The sequence below is a fragment of the Sporobolomyces salmoneus genome (genome assembly GCF_050403485.1).
Source record: "Sporobolomyces salmoneus JCM6883 DNA, S_salmoneus_JCM6883_v1_ctg29, whole genome shotgun sequence".
Taxonomy (NCBI): domain Eukaryota; kingdom Fungi; phylum Basidiomycota; class Microbotryomycetes; order Sporidiobolales; family Sporidiobolaceae; genus Sporobolomyces; species Sporobolomyces salmoneus.
The window spans coordinates 102721-119579 of NW_027481134.1; the positions used below are offsets into that span (position 1 = coordinate 102721).

The window sequence follows — 16859 nt, forward strand, 5'->3', positions numbered from 1 at the left end:
CTACAAACCTTTCGAGAATTCAACCGTCTCGTAAGGTACCTCGTGGAACCGCTTCTCCAATTTCTTGGGATCGATACTCGCCCTCGAGGGGAACGCGGCGATCGCGGGAGGCAAAAAGACGAGAAGGGACAATCCGATGAGACCGAGATTCGTGACGGTTGATAACCGCTGACCGTTGGGTCGAGCGAAGGCGCCTCGTCGTTCGAGTACAGTGATGATGAGGGGAGGGAGAATGAGGGTAGGGCTAAGTAAGGGACGGGAGGTTCGAATTGTCAATCTTCTCGATCGTCGTGAAAGCAGGAGCGAGGAACCACGCACATGTTAGTGAGAACTCGAGAAGCAGCGGTTTGTCCGACTGCCACAGTTCCTGCAATGCTCGATTTGCCGAGCTCTTGGTTGGAAGGTCGCCCGGTAGTTGAGTCTGAAGGGGCGTAAACCGAAATACCTGTGGTGGATAGTTGACGAGTTCATCAGTAAGTCGCGCTGAACATTCGCTAGAGAGCGAACGCACCGTCTCTCATCTCCTTCCATCGCATCAACCCGATGTTGACGCAACCAGCGCTTGCTACTGCCGCAAAGGGCACCAATTTCCCTAAGAGCGCTCGTGCCGAGGGGGACACTCTCAATCGAGGAACGAGTTGTGAGAGACCGACAGCGATCGAGCAAGATGCGACCGTCGCGGCGACGTATGCAGCTGAGTGGTGAATGTATCGGTCAATACGGTCGACGCTATTCGCACGAGCAGGATAGACTCACAAGCGATTTCTCCATTACTCATCTGAATGCTCTTGTTGGCGTTGGCGTAGTTGACGCAAACTAGAGGGATTCGGAAACATCGTGAGTTACAGAATGTTCGATAGGATAGACGCCTCTTTCTGGAGGGAGTACTCACCGTTCAAGCTTTGATTAGCCCACTGCCAGAAGATGACGCTCTTGAGAGTGGGATTCGGCATGAGCATTCCTCCCACGATTAGCAAGTTGGTCGGGACGAAAGCAGAAAGTCGAAAGGGTAAGGGAACTGCCTCTCCAGTGTCTGTATCGAGATCGAACGTCATGAGCGACTCGGAAAGGATCGAGGTACTGTAGTATGAGATTGGAAGGCTAACCGGGATGGAGAGAGGAATCGACAACTGGAAACAGCGACAGAGGGTTTTTTGTCAGCCTCCTTGTTCATCGACAGCAAGGTTTCGAAGCTGAACCAGGCTTACGTTGTTTGGCCTTCCAGATTCCTGCGTTTTCTTCGTGCCCCCAAGCTTCCCTTCCTCGTCCAACTCCATCTTGGTATTCTTTCAATAATTTTTGGGCATTCTTGAGATCATTCGAACTCGCAAATAAAGTCAAGGGCGACGTGATTTCGGCAAAGTGTCTGAGCCGTCCAGCTGAATACGAGGAGAATAGGGCACGAATGCGGTCAGCAAAACGGAATCAAGTCGAAAGCGACAGAAAAACGGGGAGAACGGACTATACGTTTTCGTATCATATCGAGGTCGGGCTAGATCATCGTCACAGAGAGAGGGGAGTGTTAGTGGGCTACACCTGAGGGTATGTCTGTGTTCCAAGCTGCAGTGTCTGAGCCAGCGAAGCCGATCCTGCGAAAAGAATTGAATCGAGCTGAGGTTCTTCTTCTGTCGAATACCTCGAGAGTGCACCTATGAAGCTCTTGACGAGACTCCCTGCGAGACGGCAGGGTCCGCAAGAGAGGAAAGAAGAGAATCTGGGAGCTTACAGATGTCGACTGGAGGCACACCCTGTTCTGATCCACCCTGGTGCGCATTGATAACTTGAGCCGACATCGAAACTTTCTAGCGAGGTCCAGTCGAGTCTGGTCTAGGTGAGAACGAGAACGTCGAAAACGGAGATGAGAGTCAAAGTTCGGAGGGAATCTTTCAACGGCTTTGCTCTCTCCACACCCTTGAGCATCCGAACATGCTCACCAGAATGCGCTCGAACTCGGTGTCGCGTCGAGCTTACTCGATAGCGTCAAAATCCAGAGGAAAGGGGCCCAGCATCCTCAAGTTCGAATCACCTCAGCCAAAGGCGATCCCCACGGCTAGATCTACTCCAGCCGATGTCCCGACACCTGGAACGTCAACGTTGTCGGCATCGAAGAGAACTTCTCTGCCGGTGAGGGAACCTCCCTTGGTAGAACGAGCGAAGCAGAAAAGTGTCAAACAACGCAACGTATTCGAATCGTATCTCGGTACGTCGTGGTTCTATACTGCTCAACGGATTCGAATCGCTTCTGCCGGAATCGCTGCAGCTGACGTCCGAGTAATGGAATTTCGATTTGTAGTACTTAACTGGAAGACTCGACTGTACTTGTGGCTAGGAATCGGAGCGTCGGCCTTGGTTGGCCTGTACGGAGGTGACTACTTGGTACCAGAGACGGATGAGGGGAAGGATTCGACGGCTTAGCTCACGAAAGCGCCGTGATCAAGTCCAGAGCATTACGGGAGGAAGTCTCATTCAACCTCGTAAGTCCTTGACATTCCTCGCCTGAATTCCTGTGATGATCACTGAATCCTGTGTGCTTCCAGGAGTCGCAGATGTGGCAGGTCTCCCCGAGACGTCCCGCGGTAACAGTACGGAACAAAGAGAAAATACTCAGACCATTGTGCGGACCAGAGCGACGGGACGGATCGATTAGCAGGTGCTCACAATCTACCCAACCTCTCGGATCTCGACCCCGGGCGAAGGCGAAGGTACAAACAGACGTCGCGAATAGTAGTTGCAGTTCCTTTTGACAATGATCATTTTCCCTCCCTCGCGCGTCTACTGCCTACTGTGCAAAGCTTTTGAACCATTCCTTCTGGTGACCACACTTTTCGTTGGTACAACCTGGACATCGAAGTCCTAGTTGAGCTGAAACATGTTGTCCCGATTTGAGATGATTTGAGGCGATATCGGCGAGAGCTCGAATGAAGTACGGCGAATCGTTGAGGGACTCGACTCGTTTGACTCCAGTCATGCCCAACTAGATGCGAGAGGTCAACACCGTGGATGTCAGCACAGATCGACTGGAGAACAAAGGAAGAAAACGTGATATTCTTACCTCTTTCGCTTCTTCCAGATATTCCAGATCCAACTCGTACAAAGTCTCGATGTGATCGCTCGTGAATGCTACCGGAATCAACAACAAGTCGTTGTGTTGTTTCTTGGCGTACCCTTTGATCGCATCCGAAGTTTGAGGTCCAAGCCAGGCCGAAGGTCCGACTTGAGATTGCCAGACGAGTCGATAAGGGTTCTTGTTACCGAGCCGGTGCATGATAGCTGAGACTGAAGCTCCTACTTCGGAAGGATAGGGGTCTCCTCGATTCACGACCGACATCGGTAGAGAGTGAGCCGAGAACAAAAGGACGACTTGATCTCGGGTTTCGGCAGGGTATGTGGCGAGGGATGCTTCGATATTGCGTGCGACAGCCTGCGTAGCACACAGGGACGTGCGAGAAACGGTGAGCTCAAAGGGGAAGAGTGCAGATCGGATAGAAAGAACTGCTCACGTCGACGAATCCTTCGTTTACTCCCCATCGATCGATGACACTCCATTCGATATTCTGCTCCTCTCCCTCCTTGACCAAGTTTTGAGTTTGTTTCCACATTTCGTTCAGACTACTTCCAGTCGTCGAACAGCTGTATTGTGGGTACTGAGTGAACGCTACCGCCCTCGTAACCCCATCCCTCTTCATCTCGTCGAGACACGTCTCTGTCAATGGATTTGCGTAACGAAAAGCGACGTAGGCCTTGTGAGGAGCCGTCTCGGGGGCCATTTCGTCCAGCAATTTGACCATTCCTTCTCCCTGAATGCGAGTCCATTTAAGAATCGGTGATCCTCCTCCAATGTCGGCATACTGTTTCTCGATTTTGGGTGTCCGTCGTTTCGCGATCAGAGGAGCGAGTGTCGATTGGAAAGGAAGTGGGATCAAATCTCCGTCGTGGAAGAGTCGGGAAAGGAAGTCTCCGGTTTCCGGGACCTATGACAATTCGCTCGAAGAGATTCAGTATTGGCGTGCTAGGTGAATGGGCTACAGGGTAGGTCGACCAAGGGCACGAGGTGTGTTGAAGGACATTATTTCAGGGCCTGAAAATGACTCACGGTACTGGGTCCTCCCATGTTCATCATAACAATAGCTAAAAGAGCATTACCGACGTAACCGATTCGACAAGAGACAGCAAGAGAGTCGGGATCGAGGCGAGAATTCGAACGGGAGGCGAGGGAGAGAGTCAGAGCAGGTGGGGGATCACAAAAGGTCAGCCAGTGTTTGTTAGCATCTGATTCGAGCTAAGAGAGCGTGCGCACCAGTAGGACTGCAAACAGACGACAGATTTTAATACCGTCATCGATCGAGGGAGGGAGAGAGAAGGGAAGAGCTCACGGCTTTGTAGCGTTCGGAGCGACAGTTGCTAGAGATCGAGTCGTGCGTTTCAACATCTTGGCGGATCGAGAGTGAGCAGCCATTGTCGTGAGAAAAGAATCGAAGAGGATAAACTTTCGCGGATCGTCGAATCGGGAGGCGCCCAAAAGAACCTTTTTTCGGTCAAGTCCTCACACCGGTACAGATCAAAGTCGCACTCGCGGCGTAGATAAGTCTCTCGATCGAAGGAAAGAGGCAAAGCGGACAAAAGAAATTGACAACAAAGGTTTTTGAAAACGCGATCCGACGACACCCGTGAGGCTCAGTCCCAGCTAACCCCTCGCTTGACCAGGTCCCTGCCCTATAGTCATAACTTCTTCCTCTGTCGAATCTGCTCCTCCACTTCCGACACCGCGCCCGTCAAATCCTGTCAAAATCGAATACGAAATCAGTATTTGCGAAAGTTTCAAGAGAACCAAGTTTTCCGAAGAACTCACTTCTGCTGAAGGATCAAACTGTAATCCGAGCAAGAAAGCTTCCCTCGCTTCTTCGAGCCTCTCCATCGCCTGTAACGCCTTCCCCCTTCTGAAGTGACCTTTAATCCAAGGTTTCTTGAGCTGTATCACCGCTTCGGCGTCTATCAAGGCGTTGACGTGTTCACCAGCTCCCAAGTACGCCGCACTCCTGTTGCACAACGCCAGTGCAAGCTCGTCCCTCGCGTAAACGTTTGCCTCGAATACTGGTCTCCCTGCTGCCATCTCTGCCGACATCGAATACAGTTTGATCGCGTCCGAGTACGCCTTGTTTTTGAATGCTTGGTTCCCAGCTTCTTTCGCCTGTGCTACCTTGACGCTGCGTTCGTTTGGAACGGCTTGAGGAGGTGGAGGGAAGACGACGTTCGGATTCGAAGCCGTGAGAAGGATTCGCGCGAGTTGGTTTACGTATTTGAGGTCATCAAGGTCGAAGCCAGGTGGTGGTGCGCCTTGGAGGTTGACAGGAGAGGGAGAAAGGGGAGTCGTGTCGATCGAAAGGGGCACGAGGGTGAGGAGTTCGTCCGGGACTGGAGGAGGAGCGGCGGCCATCGAAAGAGCTGCAGTGGTGAGAAGAGCGAAGGTAGATCAGAATGAGAGCTGGCTGAGGAAGCGAAAAGACGATCGCAGCGGAATCATCTCCTTCATCTCGTCAAGATCTATCGACCTCCAGAAACACGTCCTTTGGACTGTGCCGCGTACGAAGAGACTACCTCGTCAGCCGAAATCACGCTTCCGATTCTTCTTTCTCAGGTGTGTCGTGTTCCGCTCGCATGTTCAACGTTCAACGACTCGAACTGGCGGCTTCGGCCTATGGGAAAGCTCCACCTCCTACACGACCTGAAGGGGCCCAGGGTCTCTCTCGAGGGAGATTCGGTCTCCACCTGCGTTTCGAGAATGGAGTCACGACTTGGGGCGAAACTCTCTCAATCTCGCTCAGTGTCCACCCTTGCCTCGTACTCGACAGCTCATCCGGACATTCATAACTGGACGGAGGGAATAACGCTAGCTTCGACGTCTTGTTCTCGAATTCGGCAAAATAACGACACTTGAAAGCTCTCCTCTCGTTTATTTGTTCCTTCTTGCTCTCTCCCTCTTGCTGCCAGTCGCTGCATCGTATACTCGCCTCTCGACAATATCATTCGACGTGAAGTAGCCATCTGGCCCAAATACAACTTCCTCGCAAATACACGTTCGAGTCACTTCCTCCTCCCCTCTCTCCTCTAGTCATTCGTCGCGCTCTCTCTTTCGACGTTTCTTCTCCGACATGTCAATGATTACTTCCTCGTACGACCCTCTTCCTCCTCCAAAGCCTTACCTCCGCCCTGTCTCTACCCCTTCTCTCGCAGTCTCTCCGTTCGATCTCGACGATACTCCCTTCCTTTCCTCCTCACCCGGATCAAGCTTTCACCCTTCTCACCCGAGACTTAGGGGATTGATCGAGTCACGTCCATGGTCACATTCAACCTCCTCGGATTCGAAGAAAGTCGGCGTTCAAGGAGGAGAAACGGAGACGGAACAGGATTAGAAGGCGCTTGGATGTCATCCAAAACTTCACGTGAGACCGATCAAGCGCGGTTCGAGTCGGCTACTAAAATTGGATCTAAATGCCTTGTACTCTTCCCCTCTTTCCCCCCATCGAAGCCAGCCAGAAGCGTGCAAACACCCAAGGAAGGAGGCAGCATGGCATCTACGGCAATGAGGGATCTCGCATCAGGCGGAAGCTCTCAAATCTCAACAAACGGATCGATATCTCGCTCTACACCATCAGCTGCCCAGGAGAAGCACTTCTCGCGAACCCAGATCAATGAGGTGACGAAACTCGAGCAGAATCAGTGAGTCAAGACTCGAGCATGGTCCGTTGATCATGCGCTCTCGCTGACCTCGTTTTCATCTTACTACTCGAATTCCCTTGCCGTGTGCAGCGGACAGCTCAAAAATTTCTCCATGCTTGCTATGGTAGGACTTGCTTATGCGATCGTAAGTTTCGCTGTTTTGCTCTCGGGCCTTTGCTCGAGTTTCGTTCGAACGCTCACACTCTATCTCCCTTCTGATACACTGTAGCTGAACTCTTGGGTTGCGATGTGCGCTTCGCTCTCGTTGAGTCTTCCTAGTGGAGGTCCCGTCGCTACATTATGGGGTTTGGTCGTCAGTTTTCTCGGCAATTTCGCAATGGCGGCGTCGATGGGAGAGCTCGCCCATGTCTTTACGACTTCAGGGGGTCCGTATCACTGGTCTGCAATTCTCGCACCAGCGTCAAGCGCAAACTACATCAGCTGGGTTACCGGTGATTTTCCTTCGCTTCTTATCACCCGCTTTCTCGCACTAACGCCCTTCCAAATCAGGATGGTTTGCCGTTGCTGGATGGACGGCCCTCACCGCGACTACCGGCTCTCTCGCGGGAGAACTTCTGCTCGGCGCCTACTCCCTCTCTCACCCTGGATTCGAGCCTCAACCGTATCAAACCTTCGTTATCTACGCCGGTTATATCTGCCTCGCGACGGCGATCAATTTGTGGGGTTCAAGACTGCTCCCACACGTCAACAGCGCGGCTATCATCTGGTCCCTCTCGGGCGCCATCGTCGTGATCGTCGTCACCCTCGCGAAGAAAAAAGAAAACTTTCAAAGTGCCGATTTCGTCTTTCGAACGTTTCTAAACGAATCTGGATGGAACAGCAAGTTCCTTCTCGCGACAACAGGATGCCTTGATCTCTGACTGATGTGCTTCTCCGCGAAACAGACGGTGTCGCCTGGATTCTTGGATTGCTTCAGGTGAGTTTGCAAGTGGATACGTGCTCATCTTCGAGCTTTCACTGACTAGTTTTCATCTGTAGAGCTCCTTTGGATTGATTGGACTCGACGCACTCTCTCACGTAAGCTTTCGGGTCTTTCACCCTCTTTCGAGCGCGCAGGTTTACAAGTCTCGCTTGCCCTTTCGCATCAAAGATGGCTGAAGAAATCCCTCAACCTCACCTGAACATCCCCAAGGCAATGATCTGGGCCGTCTGTATTGGCGCATCAAGTTCTTTCGTCGTCCTCATGGTTCTTCTCTTCGTCATGAAGGACTACGAACAAGTTATCGTTTCCCCCAGTGGAGCTCTTCTCGAGATCTTCTTCCAAGCTACTGGAAGCACGGCTGGGGCTATTTGTCTCCAGATCTTCCCCATCATTGCCATGGAGGTCAGTCCCGTCCTATTGTTTCCGACGAAGCCTTTACTGATTTATCGCGCTGTGTTCAGTTCGCGGCCCAAGGGATTCTCTGCGCCGCCTCAAGGATGACGCACGCCTTCGCGCGCGACCACGGCCTACCTTTCTCAAAGTTCTTCGCCAAATCGAATCCGAAAACCGGCGTTCCCGATCGAGCTGTGCTCTTAACGTCGACTCTGGTCATCATCTTCGGGCTTATCTACCTCGGATCGAGTTCGGCCTTATCGGCAATCCTATCGAGTAGTGTCGTCTTCCTCAACTGCAGCTACTGCATTCCCATCGCCCTCCTCCTGTGTCGAGGACGCCACCTACTCGAACCTGAAAGTTTCCCTCCTAGGACTTGGTCGCGTAAGCTGAGCTTTGACTTATGTGACCGCTACTCAAAGCGTAGGCTGACCCTTATCTGACGGAGACAGTCGGTCCTATCCTCGGACCTGTGGCCAATATTTCAGCGCTCTGTTTCACCGCCTTGACGACGGTCTTCTTCCTCTTTCCACCAGGACTACCGGTGACTGGGTCCAATATGAACTGTAAGATCTGTCTCCCTTCGAGAGAGAACTAGTTGAGCTCAAAAAATCGTGACCAGACGCGATCGCGGTTTTCGGTTTTGTCTTCCTCGTTTCCGTCACGACGTGGCTCGTTCAAGGCCGACGTACCTTCACTGGCCCGCGGGACCTAGGAGCTCGTAAGTTCCTCTCTCGAGCTTCTCTCGAGACCCTTCGAGTGACGCTTTGCTATGGTACTTCTAGTTTTGGAGCTCGCACGAGCAGAAGTCGATCGCGGAGAAGTTCGTCCCACAAGGTCTCGTCGCGGTAGTCACGACCAATCTTCGAATGGGGCTGTCAGGCGTAATCGACCAACTCGAGCGGACAGCAAGGATCTGGCAAATGTCTAAATTCAATCATTCTTCTCGTTTTCTCGTCCTCTAAGATCCGTCATTCGCATTCTGTTCAGTCTTCCGTAATACAGCATTCATCATCTTTGTTCTCCGCGGAAATGAGAGAGATTGCCGCGAATTGCGAGGAGTTCGAACGAACGAGTCTTCTGTTGCCCCGACCCACATTGCCCCACAATGGTCAAATCGCAAGTCGACTACTCGATCTACTATGTAACTGGACGACCTCTACTTCCGCCAACTCCCGAGTCCTATCGGGGTAAGCAGGAGGATTGGTATCTTCATCATCTCGATCTCGCTCTCCAGGGAGGCGTGACGGTTGTACAGATCAGAGAGAAAGATGTAGATGGTGGAGAGTTCTACGAGATTGCCCGCAGGAGCAAAGAAGTCTGTGACAAGGTGAGTTCCTCCTCGAATCCCGATCAATGAACTTTTGAGGGATTGCCCCTTCCTGTACTCCGGACGCCGTCTGAGAGACTGAGGGTCAGTCTGCTGACATACATCGTTACGATTTTGAACAGTACAACGTCCCTCTCCTGATCAACGATCGACTCGATATCGCTCTTCTTCTCTCGTGTGGTCTGCACGTAGGCCAACAAGACCTTCCGTCAACTCATGCTCGTCGACTACTCGGGCCTGACGCCATCTTGGGAGTGAGCGTTAACACGCCAGAGGAGTTACAAACCGTGCTCGATGAAAACGTTGCAGATTATGTCGGAATCGGTCCTTGCTTCGGTACGCAGACCAAGAAGAATCTGAATCCTCTGATGGGTCCTAGAGGAGTACGGGATGTGTTGGAGGTACTCGGAGAGAGTCCAGTCAAAGCTGTAATCATCGGTGAGTTTCCGGTACTGCATTTCGATCTTACAGAACTGAGCGCTCATCGAGGATCCGTACAGGTGGCATTACTCCCCAGACAATTCCGAACGTTGTCAGTCAGACCCCTGCTCCGCTGAAAGGAGGAGGATACCGTACTCTCGATGGTCTCGCCGTCGTTTCCTCGATCGCAGCTTCGAGCGATCCCGCTACCGTCGTCAAAGAGCTACGACGCTTGTGGGAAAATCGGAGGGCACTCAATCGAGTTTCTTCGGGCTCGCAGCAAACTGTCGACAACTTGGTTGACGCAAGCGTACAGATGCTCGAGCGGCTCAAGAAGGAAGAGAAGAAGCCGCTTGTACATCATATCACCGTACGCTCTCCTGTTCCGCGACTCCTCTGACGGTCATGACATTCTTACTGATCTACCGCTTTCACAGAATCAAGTCGTCATGAATGACTGCGCCAATCTTACACTCGCTCTTCACGGCTCGCCTCTGATGTCGTCTTCTCCCGACGAAGCTCCTTCCCTCTCGCGACTCATCTCCTGCCTATTGTTGAATCTGGGCACGATCACTGAAGCCCAGATCACAACGCAGAAGATTGCGGGAGCGGCAGCCAATTTGAACGGGAAGCCCATTGTGTTTGATCCCGTCGGCGTTGGAGCAACCGAGTACCGGAAGAAGAGTGCCAGTGGCGAGTCTCGATGTTTCAGTGACATTCAAGCATAATCCTGACATCACGCTTCCCTCGCTAGATCTCCTGAACGCTTGTCACGTTTCGATCATCAAAGGAAATGCCGGTCAGTCCATTCTCTCTACCGTTTCACACTGTCGGTACTGGGTTCTTAACGCGACAACATACAGGAGAGATCGGTGCGCTAGCTGGATCGTCCGAAGTTCAGGCTCGAGGCGTCGATTCAGTCGGGAGCGGGTTCAAAGATCCTGCGACGATTGTGAAGTCTCTCGCCAAACGTGAAAGTACGTCAAGTTTATCTCTCGGATTTAGGTGCCCCCACTGACTCGATCAACGTTGTAGAACTGATCGTCGCGATGTCCGGGGAGAAAGACTACGTCTCTGACGGTGAAACAACTTTCGTGATTGAGAATGGAAGTCACTGGCAAGGGAACATCACTGGATCCGGGTGTATGGCCACATCGTGAGTTGAACTCATTCTTCGCAACCCTTTCTCGTTCTTTCAAGCTCACGACGTTGCCGTCTCTTCATACAGATCTGTTGCAGTCTTTGCCGGTCTCCACCACGAAAGCGGTGCTCTCGCTGCTGCAGTCGCAGGGTAAGTCTCCCGTATCTCCGAAGACTCGTCGAGTCCGTGCTGATCCGTTGATTTCGGAGAATCCAGTCTACTCGCGATAAACGTGGCGGCCGAAATCGCTGAATCTCGACCAGATGTCAACGGCCCAAACACTTTCAGAGCAGCTCTCATCGACTCTGTGTATAATCTGAAACCCGAGGACCTTGAGAGTAGAGCAAGAGTAAGAAGACTTTGAAACATTGCGGAATAGTTGCAAAATTCATCGTTTCGAATCTGGACTGTCGACAACGAGAGTGTCTCGAAAAGCGAGAGAATATGACGACCGCGTTCATCCCTGAAACGCAAGTCCGAACTTCTCCACCTGAACTCCTCCATAACTTCCCTCTCGCTGAATCTCGATGAAAGGCAACTTCTTGTCTGTCGGGGTCGAGCAGTTCGCGCAGACTTTGTCCTTCCGAGACAAGGTGTCGACGCACGTCGCGCTGCGGGCAGGGTGGAAAGAACCGTCAGAATGCGGGAAGGAGCACGAGGTGGAAAAGATCAACGAACCAGAGTAGATCTCCGCAGGCTTTGAGAACTGGATACATCCGAGTTTGAGTCAGAACAGGCAAGGTGTGTCATCCAGCGCTGTCAACCGGAAAACGTACCATAACTTTTCACGTTGTTCGTAATGGATTTTCGACAACAAGGGCAAATAACGGCGTCGTCTCCTTTCGAAGTCTTGTCGTTCGGGTCAGTCGCTAATTTGACCGTTGTCAGACTCTTCAAGCTGTCGACGACACCCGTCTTTGTGAGTCTATGTCCTCAAAAAGTAGAGGAGGAGGCGGATAAAGCTTGCCTGAGGGGGTGAGGAGGTTTCGAGGCTTGACACAGAGTTTGCAGCTTGACGTCGAGAACGGTGTCGGGTTTTGCGCTCGGAGTCAGGGAAGGCTGATGCGAAGGATCAGGATCAACTACGACGGGCGAGAGGATTCCGAGCGGAACACTCACAAGCCAGTAGTTAGTCAACTTGCTCTTTCGAACCTCCGCCATCTCTTTCGCCATTCGCTTCGAAGCCTCGTCGATTGCCTCGTTCGTCAATCGCTCGATTTCGTCCTCATCCAATTCGAACGCTCGCTTCGTTCCCCTCTTTTGGCCGTTTTCTTCTTGTCCCGTTGAAGATACTTTACCCTCCGCCGCCTTGCTACCTAGTCCAGTCTGTGTCGTTTCGAACTCTTTCATGACTCGTTCTCGGGCAACCGCTCTCGCTTCGGCCATTTCTTGCTCCGATTCGGCTCTCATCCTCGCGAGAAGGATATTTTGTCGTTTGATATCCTTTTTCTGCTCAAGCAAGTTTGACACGACGCACTCCTGAACAAACGTTTCGTCAGTCTGGAGGTTCCGAGCGAGTCTCTAGAAGGATCGAGACAAACTTGACAGTAGAGATGACCAGAGGTACAAACTCGAGGTTCGATAGCTCTCCTCAAGCACAATGAGCATGCATCGAAGTCCTACCGCATGGGACTCGAGTGATCAGGTAACGATTCGGGGAGTTCAGAGAGGGACAGCGAGAACCGACCTTGAATGAGTCTCTCCCTAGAATCGCCTTCTTGGAACCTGAAGTTTCTTTGGCCTTTTCCCGTTCTGCAGCTGTAAGCGAAGCTCGAGTGTGCGCGTGCAGAGCGTGTCTACCCATCCTGTCGTAGGAAACCGGAAGTTTGATCTAGAACTGGAGAATTCGAAGGGATTGCGGCGTCGTTGAATCTATACGTACCGCCGTCGAGTTTACAAGCTGGAGTGATGCTGTCGGCGAAAGGCGGCGAAGGTGGAGTGACTGCGGGGTGGGAGAGAGAGAGTTTGAAATTACGATCGGCTCTCTTCCCTCTCCTCTTCCTGCTCCTCGACTATTCCGATCCGCTATGCTGAACCTCTCTAAGGAGCTGGGTCTGCATCACTTCAGAGAGTCGCACTCGACGAGGGATGTCTTCTTGCTTTTGGCGTCGCGGTACACTCGGATGATCGGGTGAAGCTTCTCTCGCTTCTCTGTGAAGATACTGGCCGCTGATCCTTTGTCATACACAGCTTTGGAGTCGTCGCTCCAGTCCTTATCCTCTACTTGAGAGCTCTCGGCATCTCGGAGCGTCTAGTCGGCCTTGACACTCGTCGGAGACGTTCTTCTCTCGTTCGCAGTCACCTGGAGCGCAGATCACCTCGGGAGGAGAAGGATGTTGGCGCTCGGCGGGCTTCTAATGGGTGGATCTGGCGTGAGTTGATCCAGAATACTTAGCTCCACGTTCATTTGCACGAATCTCCTTTTTCGCAGCTCGTTTTCTACACCTACTCCTCATTCGTACCGATCCTCCTCGCTGCCGTTTTCGGGATCATCTCTCGTATGAATCTCTTAATCTTCCTTCTGCACGAGTTGACTCTGAACTGACTCCAAATCAAAGCCTCTGGCAACGAGATCGGACCGTTTTCCTCGATTGAGCAATCCATGCTATCCCAGCTCACGACACCCGATGGACGAGTATCCCTACTCATGTTCTGGCAGGTCCTCGGATTCGCCGGTGTCGCCACGGGCAATTATCTCGCCGGAGAAATCGTTAGCAACCTAGAAAATCATGGAAGATCGACTGTCGACGCGTACAGAGCGGTTTTCCTGGTGTACTCGTGCGTCGCAATCATCAAGATTATTCTCTCGCTCGCCATGACGACTTTCACCGAAGTCGACCATCCCCCCATTCCTGAACGACCCTCTTCAATCAACTCGGAGCGTCGACCTCTACTTCGCAGCGAACAGGCAGGTCCCGCTGCTACCGAATCGATCCTTGATCCTCCGAGTATTCCGGTACCGCCTCCCGGTCTTCCCGTGGGTCGCCTCGTTGCTCTCGCCGCAATCTTCTCGCTCGATTCCTTCGCGTCATCCCTCATTCCGCTCTCCTTCATCTCTTACTATCTTCAAAAGGACTTTAGCGCCAGCGTTTCAGTAATCACGAAAACCTTCACGACTACGGCTTTGATCTCTTGCTTCTCGCAACTCGCTGCCGGTTCCATCTCGAAACGATTGGGTATCATCGTGAGTCATTCTCGCTCTCTGGTCGATCTAGTGCAGGTGACTGACGTTCGAACTCCCTGGAAACAAAGGGGACTATGGTTGGAACTCACAGTAACGCTTTCTCCTTATTCAATCGCGAATCGGGAAGGCTGATGTCGATACCGTCCTCTTATAGTTCCGGCTCAATTCTTGACGGCGGCTCTAGCCTTTGCACCCTCTCTCTCCGGCGCTCTCACCATATTCGTTGCGCGATCATTCATCGCATCAATGGATTCGTCTGTACGCGGAGCGTTTCTCTCTGCGGTTGTCCCGAAATCTTCGAGAACCCGCTTCCTCGGCATTATCAACGTCTGCAAGACTCTCGCCTCCACCCCCGGTGCAACCCTCGCTGGACAACTCGCAGCGTCCAATAAACTTCGGTTCACGTTCGTGATTACTGCCGGTTGTAAAATTATCTGCAAGTCGCTTTCAGCGGTTCTCATGCGTATTGGTTCCAGACTCATTGATTCTCTATTGACAGATGACATCTTTCTATTCTTTAAGTTCCGTTACGCCAAGCTTGAGCATTGACACATCGGTTCAAACGCAAAACTATTCATAAGAGGGGAATTGTGCGTTTTCTATTTCTCCCGCGGCCGCCTCTCGGGCGAAGAAGGACGTTTCTTCTTTCTGGACGATCCGAGCTCTTTTGAAGGCCTGCGCTCAGGCCTCTCTTCTCCTCTTCCGTTGTGTCTGCCGAACCACGCGGTGTCTAACGCCCAATCGTGCACGGGCCTTCTGAGTTCTCGGTACCCAGCGTTGCCAGCACAAACTCCTTCTCTCTCTTTAACTCTATTCCCTTACCACCTCGAAAGGCCAAGCAAATCAGCAAAGTCGCCATATCATGAAGCTCTTACGGGTGTTGTATCGCGAACTCGGAATTCAGCATCTGCGCACAAGCTCGTCACCCCGCGATGTGTATCTCCTCATTCTGTGTCGATTTCTCCGACTTCTAGGGTAAGCTTTTGCGAGGTCTACCCCTTTCGATGGTAAGAGTAAACTGACCCTAGCTCGATTTGAAAGGTTCGGTTCGATCGCGCCCCTCCTCGTCTTGTTCTTGCAAGAACTTCGCCTCTCGGATGTCAAAATCGGCGTTTTCCTCGGTCTCACCCTATTTGGCGATGTCGCCCTCTCTCTCTTAATCTCCTGGATTGCGGATGGGGTCGGTCGTCGACGAGTACTCGCGATAGGCTCGGGAATGATGGGATTGAGCGGGATCACTTTCGCTTGTTCGAGCAATTACGCGCTATTGCTGCTCGGTGCCTGCCTTGGCGTCCTCAGTACTTCTGGGAATGAATGCGGAGTGAGTTTTTCCGCCTTGATTCTTCGCTCGGAATTTCGTGCTGACCCTTGGATGTTCTTCCACAAAGCCGTTCTCATCGGTCGAAGTAACGATACTCTCGCAGCTAGTAGAGAAGGACGACAGGGGCTATGGTCAGCTCTGAGTCGATATCGTTTCGCACACCTCGAACACGCTACAAACAAAAGACTAAAAAGCAACACACCTCGAAGCTGACGCTGTACCCGTTGCTCTCCACAGTCCTTGTCTGGTATCAAGTGTTAGGCTTCGTCGGCATCGCATTAGGATCGATACTCTCCGGATCGGCCGTCACCGCTCTCGAATCGGAGTCGCATTCAACTCTGTCAGCTTATCGAGTGATCTTCGCTTTCTACTCCCTCGTCGCTATTATCAAGGTCGTTCTCAGCCTCTGCCTCTCCGGCTCCGTGGAGGCCAACGGGAAACAGTTGTTGAAGGCGCCGGAGGATGAACCACGCCTCGAGTCTGAACGAGCGCCTTTGTTGCGCTCGACGCCTTCGACTCCGCGCCTGGACACTGAGATACCTGTTAGGGAGGAGGATGTAGACGCCAAGTGCTCGTCGCCGGCCGCCCTGCCTATGGGCCGTCTATCCTTGACCTGTGTGCTGTTTTCAGTCGATTCGTTCGCGTCAGCGCTCGTCCCCGGTGAGCTTCCCTTCTCGCTCTCTTGCCTGACGCCACCTAACCAGCTCATTGTTGCAGCTTCATACGTTGCGCTTTACCTCAAGTCCGTTTATTTCCTCGAACTCGGCGCGATAAGCAAAGTAATCGCCTCCGCTGCGCTTGGTGCCGTAATCACGTCAATTGCCGCCGGCGCGATCAGCAAGCGCGCTGGTCTCGTCCTCGCAATGGTGTCTTTCCACAGTGAGTCAGTGTCTTCCGATTCAGCAAGAGCCTTACTCACACCAGATGGACCAGTTCCGGCTCAAATTCTTCAGGGTGGGATGGGGTTTGTGCCAAGTTCGAACGCTTCCGCCGTGATCGCACTCTACATAGCAAAGACGTGCCTGTCATCTCTGGATAGTAGCGTCAGAGTGGGTTTTCCCTCAAAGTTCATCATGACAGATCGCAGCTCACCGTTTTACATTTCCTTCGAAAGGGTGCCTTCCTCTCCGCGATGGTTCCGGCCGAATCTCGCACTCGTTTCCTAGGACGTAAGCGCATCCCGGGTCTCGGGGGAAAACGAGGTCTTCTTCGCTAACTCTCCAAATCGTTGCTTGACCGCGTCCCTCAGTCGTCGACGTCTCTCGATCCCTCTCCGCCGGGTTCGGACCGTTCGTCACTGGAAGATTAGGGGACAGATTAGACCTGGCATTCGTCATCTCGGCAGGTTTGAAGATCGCCGCCGACGTGGCGTTGCTCGCAAGCTTCTGGAAAGTCACATTGGTGAACTAG

General features: G+C 52.4%; 9 protein-coding genes across 9 annotated transcripts; 5 read left to right on the top strand and 4 right to left on the bottom strand.

Moving 5' to 3' along the window:
• FSF1 (Fsf1p) lies at positions 1-1793 on the bottom strand (the record flags this gene model as incomplete). The annotated part of the gene is made up of 9 exons (XM_076632685.1): positions 1-244; positions 319-445; positions 512-694; positions 757-816; positions 893-1033; positions 1107-1130; positions 1209-1379; positions 1463-1492; positions 1727-1793. 9 exons carry the CDS (start codon positions 1791-1793, stop codon positions 1-3), a joined length of 1047 nt encoding a protein of 348 aa, XP_076487312.1.
• Positions 1794-1926: 133 nt separating this feature from the next.
• On the top strand, positions 1927-2415 carry JCM6883_006145 (uncharacterized protein; the record flags this gene model as incomplete). The annotated part of the gene is made up of 2 exons (XM_076632686.1): positions 1927-2200; positions 2294-2415. 2 exons carry the CDS (start codon positions 1927-1929, stop codon positions 2413-2415), a joined length of 396 nt encoding a protein of 131 aa, XP_076487313.1.
• Positions 2416-2779: 364 nt separating this feature from the next.
• Positions 2780-4456, bottom strand: HEM15 (ferrochelatase HEM15; the record flags this gene model as incomplete). The annotated part of the gene is made up of 6 exons (XM_076632687.1): positions 2780-2974; positions 3053-3421; positions 3501-3971; positions 4094-4128; positions 4298-4305; positions 4374-4456. 6 exons carry the CDS (start codon positions 4454-4456, stop codon positions 2780-2782), a joined length of 1161 nt encoding a protein of 386 aa, XP_076487314.1.
• Positions 4457-4719: 263 nt separating this feature from the next.
• JCM6883_006147 (uncharacterized protein) lies at positions 4720-5434 on the bottom strand (the record flags this gene model as incomplete). The annotated part of the gene is made up of 2 exons (XM_076632688.1): positions 4720-4779; positions 4850-5434. The coding sequence occupies 2 exons, from the start codon at positions 5432-5434 to the stop codon at positions 4720-4722; spliced, it is 645 nt and encodes a 214-aa protein (XP_076487315.1).
• A 1131-nt stretch (positions 5435-6565) lies between these two features.
• JCM6883_006148 (uncharacterized protein) lies at positions 6566-8984 on the top strand (the record flags this gene model as incomplete). The annotated part of the gene is made up of 11 exons (XM_076632689.1): positions 6566-6717; positions 6808-6862; positions 6947-7169; positions 7228-7557; positions 7623-7654; positions 7717-7755; positions 7829-8062; positions 8122-8437; positions 8506-8619; positions 8676-8774; positions 8839-8984. The coding sequence occupies 11 exons, from the start codon at positions 6566-6568 to the stop codon at positions 8982-8984; spliced, it is 1740 nt and encodes a 579-aa protein (XP_076487316.1).
• A 177-nt stretch (positions 8985-9161) lies between these two features.
• THI6 (bifunctional hydroxyethylthiazole kinase/thiamine-phosphate diphosphorylase) lies at positions 9162-11308 on the top strand (the record flags this gene model as incomplete). Its single annotated transcript, XM_076632690.1, has 9 exons — positions 9162-9383; positions 9506-9821; positions 9884-10173; positions 10241-10496; positions 10558-10602; positions 10667-10780; positions 10839-10959; positions 11032-11094; positions 11161-11308. The coding sequence occupies 9 exons, from the start codon at positions 9162-9164 to the stop codon at positions 11306-11308; spliced, it is 1575 nt and encodes a 524-aa protein (XP_076487317.1).
• Positions 11309-11401: 93 nt separating this feature from the next.
• On the bottom strand, positions 11402-12748 carry JCM6883_006150 (uncharacterized protein; the record flags this gene model as incomplete). The annotated part of the gene is made up of 7 exons (XM_076632691.1): positions 11402-11555; positions 11623-11650; positions 11721-11842; positions 11912-12003; positions 12064-12423; positions 12486-12563; positions 12632-12748. The coding sequence occupies 7 exons, from the start codon at positions 12746-12748 to the stop codon at positions 11402-11404; spliced, it is 951 nt and encodes a 316-aa protein (XP_076487318.1).
• Positions 12749-12971: 223 nt separating this feature from the next.
• JCM6883_006151 (uncharacterized protein) lies at positions 12972-14677 on the top strand (the record flags this gene model as incomplete). The annotated part of the gene is made up of 8 exons (XM_076632692.1): positions 12972-13075; positions 13135-13193; positions 13258-13316; positions 13376-13442; positions 13503-14128; positions 14197-14218; positions 14283-14564; positions 14628-14677. 8 exons carry the CDS (start codon positions 12972-12974, stop codon positions 14675-14677), a joined length of 1269 nt encoding a protein of 422 aa, XP_076487319.1.
• A 313-nt stretch (positions 14678-14990) lies between these two features.
• On the top strand, positions 14991-16859 carry JCM6883_006152 (uncharacterized protein; the record flags this gene model as incomplete). Its single annotated transcript, XM_076632693.1, has 8 exons — positions 14991-15103; positions 15170-15449; positions 15553-15580; positions 15687-16109; positions 16167-16328; positions 16383-16498; positions 16564-16618; positions 16699-16859. 8 exons carry the CDS (start codon positions 14991-14993, stop codon positions 16857-16859), a joined length of 1338 nt encoding a protein of 445 aa, XP_076487320.1.